Source organism: Sinocyclocheilus anshuiensis, unplaced genomic scaffold, assembly GCF_001515605.1.
Source record: "Sinocyclocheilus anshuiensis isolate Anshui unplaced genomic scaffold, SAMN03320099.WGS_v1.1 scaffold393, whole genome shotgun sequence".
Classification (NCBI taxonomy): domain Eukaryota; kingdom Metazoa; phylum Chordata; class Actinopteri; order Cypriniformes; family Cyprinidae; genus Sinocyclocheilus; species Sinocyclocheilus anshuiensis.
Genome location: NW_015536501.1, coordinates 1,996,398 through 2,001,473, shown reverse-complemented (window position 1 = coordinate 2,001,473; position 5,076 = coordinate 1,996,398). Strand labels below are relative to the sequence as shown.

Sequence of the window (5,076 nt, the reverse complement as noted above, 5' to 3'; positions counted from 1 at the left end):
TTGCTTTTTTGTATGTATATCTATCTATCTATCTATCTATCTATCTATCTATCTATCTATCTATCTGTGTGTGTGTGTGTGCCTGTTACATTTTTTATTAATTATTATAAATGAACTTATTACATTTATTATAATTATATACCAAATATTGTATATAATACTGAATTGTATATATACTGATATTAATACATCATAATTAATATAATAAAAACAAATTACTGTAAATATTTAATATGTATATGCACATAACTATTATAAATTCAATTATATATTAATTATTAACATAAATTAATTTGATTATTATATTCATTATAATTATATATCCAATATTTCATTTAATAATAAATGTTATATATACACTGATATTATTTGAAATATTGAATACAGTAATAAATAAAAATAAAATACTATACATTTTTTATATTTTAATAAAGATATTAAAAATGCTACACACACATTTATTTTAAAACATATTTAAAACGATGCTTAATTATATATAGTGTCAAAATTGTCATTAGTATCAATGTTAGACACTTTTATTCTGAAAATATAAAAGGTTTCAAAGGCCAAAGGTTTTAAATAGTTTTTTTTTCACACCATGTTGAAAAAGTAATTCATTTACATTTACATATTTTTCATATGGTGCATTTAAATGTGTCATTGGTGTTACATTTTCATAGAAAAATAATATTTGATAAAATAATTTCAGAGATATTTAATACACTTTGATGCATTAAACATTTTTTATTTTACTTGAAATAACATGCACCAATAAATTGTGAACAACAGCTGGAAAATGCATTAAGTAAAAAGAGTGCATTTTGATTTCATGTTGACTTTAAAGCATATCACAGCCAGCATGGATTATCCATATCTCATCCGATCCCATGAGGACAGTGTGTGTGTGTGTATACATACCAAATTAATTGGAAGAGTTTTAATCCCTTGAGACAGAATATTTAACACACACACACACACACACACACACACACACACACACACACACACACAGACACTCAGCAGGCCTCTGGCTGTGGATTAAAGCGGTAATTAGAGATTATGTCACAGGCGTGAATCATCTGCAGAGGGACAGCGGACGTGGACACGGGATTACAGCTGGCTGCATGCGGGCATTGCGGCAGTACGGCTCCGACGAAGAGAAACGGCTCCCCGTTTCTCTCATTAACATCTGCTTGTGTGGCTCTGGCTCTCTGGTAACGTACTGCTGCCGGCCCCAAGCGCTCGACTCCAGTAATTAGATCCGTGCAATTACACCACGTGCCACTAGAGGGCACGTTCGACTGGACGCAGGGTTGTTAACCGCAGTCACCTGTATCCGAGGGTGTCCAGAAAATGTGCTAGGCACAGGGGAAATAGGATTGCATTGCAGGGGAAAAAAAAAAGCTTGTTAGGCAGCAGATTGCATTTCCAGATAACTCCCTCGGGGCCACATGCTGTGGTCGGTGTTCTGCAGCTGCTTATTTGTTGGATTACACAGTCTATTAGCATGTCATTTAAAGAGATCCATGCATTAACAGGTGCCCATTCAGTCAAGAATATCCAGTGCAGTTTGTCATATCATTTGGAGGTGGAGGAAAATATGATTAATGGAAGCAATACTCAAAGCTCATATTAAAAGGTACCTGTAGCTCCACACCGTAGCCTGTGTAGACGGTCACTGTGTAAGTGCACTGCAGGAACGCTCCTTCAGGGAGGGGCGGATCGTCTGAAGAATCGATGTAGCCCTCTGGGTCGCAGAAATTGACCTTGCAGTTCGTTACAGCTGGAGGAAAATGCCAGACAGATGACATTAAAAACCCAAGCATTCGTCTGAGAATGTCAAAAGAGGGGATTTGAGATGGAAAACAACAGTCATGTAGCTGTAGCTGTGTATTTCCCTGCTGGAAATGCTTGCTTGCTAGCTGGGTCATTCCGTGTCAAATCAACCAAATTTCAGAAACTTCCCCAGCTCCATTTATTTTAATTTTGTTCATATTTTTCTGTAAAAATAAACATGTATAGTGATGAAAGCCAAAACATTAAATGTCATCGATGTATATTTACTGAGTAATCCACTATTTTGTAGATTTCAAAAGAAACGTTCATTAAGAATGAGAATCTAGAAGGATATTAAGCCATCTTTTAGAGTTACAGGCATGATAACTTTAGAAAAATTATATTTATGGCACTCAGACAGGTATGTTTATGCAGTTGAGCTGAAAGGAAAAAATGAGATACATTTTCTAGTTTTAACATGATTTATTCTTCAGACATTCCTCTTTAAAACAAAAAAGTATCAGCTGTATGCAAAATGACCCACATTTGGTTTTGACCTCTGAAAATGTGATCAATTTACCAATTTACTCATGGAGCCGCATCGAGATCTCCATATCTCAGGGACTGAATCATTGAGAGCCTTTAAAATGAAGATACCACAAGGAAAGTTTGTTAAGAACCAGAATCTAAAAGGATATTGAGATATCTTTAATACTTCTTGAGTTACAGGCATTTTTGAACTGTCACCATTGGCATATAATGTAACAAAGACTGCTAAAGTCAACACATTTTACTAATAGAGCTACCAATCTCTGTGTAAAAATAAAATAATTATGCTGCCAGCTTTCTAAAATCATTTTTATCCCCCTGTAATTTGGCTCAGAATCTCAGGTGAAAATGGCCATTTTGGCCATTTTTGCACTCCTCTACAAAATAGTGGATTACTCAATAAATATACATTGATGACATTTAATATTTTGGCTTTCATCACTGTACATGTTTATCTTTCTTCAGAATTTTTTTTACAAAATCAAAAATTTGAGCCGGGGACCTCTGGTTGAGTTGACATGGAATGACCCAGTTCCAATTTCCATGCTGGTTCAGGACAGTTTATACTGGATAGTTAAAGTTTGGAATGGATCTTGCATAAGCAAGCAAAACTTGTGTGAACTGCTCAACAAGCATGGTTTCATAGCGAGGCTAGTTGAGGACACCAAAATCACAATCAAAATCAAAATCAGCGCTTCTGGGGGAAATTGTTGCAAATTGCTCTTTTACATCTATTTAAGCTAAGTGCATGCTAAGTTAATGGTAGATGCTATTTAAGCTAGATGCTGTTTGCACAAAGTGTAAGTAGCAATAAATATTTTGTTCACACTAATGTAAACCGTGACAGAAGCTATGAATGCAAAGTGTCTTATAATATGGTATTATTAGTAATAAAAATAAAATATCTGAGTTAGTGAAAATAGCCATTGCACTTGGTACAAACAGACATTGTCGTAATAATTATGATAGATTATTATTAATTAGACTAAATGCTCTAGTATTAGTTTTATTAATAATTTAGTATTATTTGTACACTATTATAGTATTTATTAACATTTCCAATTAACTTTTCAAAATAACTTTTTCATATTTTATTTAAACATATATTTTTTATATTTTCAGTTTTCATTTAAAATTTTGTTTAAGTTTATTCACTTTGTTATATGCTTTTTCATTTTTATTCAGTTTTGGTTTTTAATATTTCTATTGATCTTTATTTTTATTTCTGTTTTCGTTTTAGTAATTTTAGTACTTCAACTTATTTTATTTCAGTTTGTTGCCAAAACATTTCTAATTTCCGTTTAAGTTTTTCAACTAATATTTATATATTGTTTTATTTCAGCATTATTTCAATGAACAAAAACAATTTTAATAGCTTTAATTAGCAATAACGACATTGCATCTGTGCCAATTATTTAGTCACATGACTTTAAGCACAGTGACATTACTCTTTTTTTAATGTGCATGTCTTTTTACTGAAAATTATCCACCTCAAGTGACCACAAGTTTTTTGAATGCTCATTTTGGATATTTTATTCACATCTTTGGGTGATGTGGTGTTCCACTTGGTGTTTTTTTTAACACAATATCAGAAAATTTGCAATAAAAAGTAACAAAGCACTCAGAAGTCATTCACTTTCAGTGAGAGCTAGTGAGGTCATCTATGTGTAAATGCACAGCAGCATGAGGAACATCTATTAGTTTTCTACTAGGTTTCTGTAAAACTCTCGGTCTTACCTGAGGTGAAAGCCCCAGGCGCTGTTTCAGCGCTCACAGTTGTGGGGGCCGCAGCAGAGCCTGAAGGTTTGGGATGTGGGGTCGGAGCATCTGTATCCCAGCTCGGCGTTGCGACGGCCTCCGGGGGTTCGGTGGGGAGCTCGTAGGCTGGAGGTAAAGAGGCGCTGTGTGAGGGGAGCATCTTTCTCAGGAGGGGCTGGTCGGGGGACAGGGCCTCTGCTCCGGCCCCCAGCCCCTTCCCCAACATGGGCACTAGATTAGGGGGTAAACCGCTGGGAAGAGTCACACCCTTCTGAGCCAGAATATGATCCTTACGAGACAGGACTGACTCTATGAAGTCCTGCCCCATGGATGCAACTCCTCTGGGGGTTTCTTTAGGGGCTGGGACCTGCATCACTGGAGCGAGGCTGGGTGGAGGGGTCACACCGGACTCATCTGGAGGAACGAGAAAGAGTTTCAGAACAATTAAACAAGTTCCTTCCTGCAGAGTTACCCGATTGCCAGTTTGTCGTGGACAGCAATGTAGAGCAAATAGAGCAACACTTGCATTTCTGTTTCTAACATTTTGAGAAAAAGACCCCAGTAACTAGCCAGAGATTTCAACAGTGACTCAATTTGTATTCAGATATGCCAAGATAGGTCTGCAAACAGATGTCATGATCTCAGTATGAAGTCAAACATTGCTCATCAAATTTGTCCAAGATCAGATGATCTGAGCTGCTATCCACATTAATTTGATGGCTTTCTTACTGTATTTCTCTTAAAGGTACACTACATAATTTTGTCCTCTCTATCTCCATCTGTTGTTGAAACATGAAATTTCTAGCCGAATCAAACTTGACAGCTCTGAATTAAAATCGATAATGTCTGCTCGGTGGAAAAAAAACATGGTTTTGAATGCCAATTTCTTATGTACTGGCTCAATAATTTATTGCTAACAACAAATTTAATAAAGGAAAAAATAAAAACTCTGCAGCAGGGTTATAATCAAAAACTAAAAATCTAAAAATTATA

At 35.4% G+C, this 5,076-nt stretch overlaps 1 protein-coding gene across 1 annotated transcript in view; it reads right to left on the bottom strand.

Moving 5' to 3' along the window:
- Positions 1-5,076, bottom strand: part of LOC107689851 (seizure 6-like protein) — a 40,846-nt gene that overhangs the window by 12,990 nt on the left and 22,780 nt on the right. Inside the window, exons 2-3 of the mRNA XM_016488023.1 lie at positions 4,063-4,497; positions 1,644-1,783 (exon numbers count right to left, since the gene is read on the bottom strand). Of these exons, the coding sequence (XP_016343509.1) occupies positions 1,644-1,783; positions 4,063-4,497 (575 nt within the window). The remainder of the gene's footprint in view (positions 1-1,643; positions 1,784-4,062; positions 4,498-5,076) is intronic.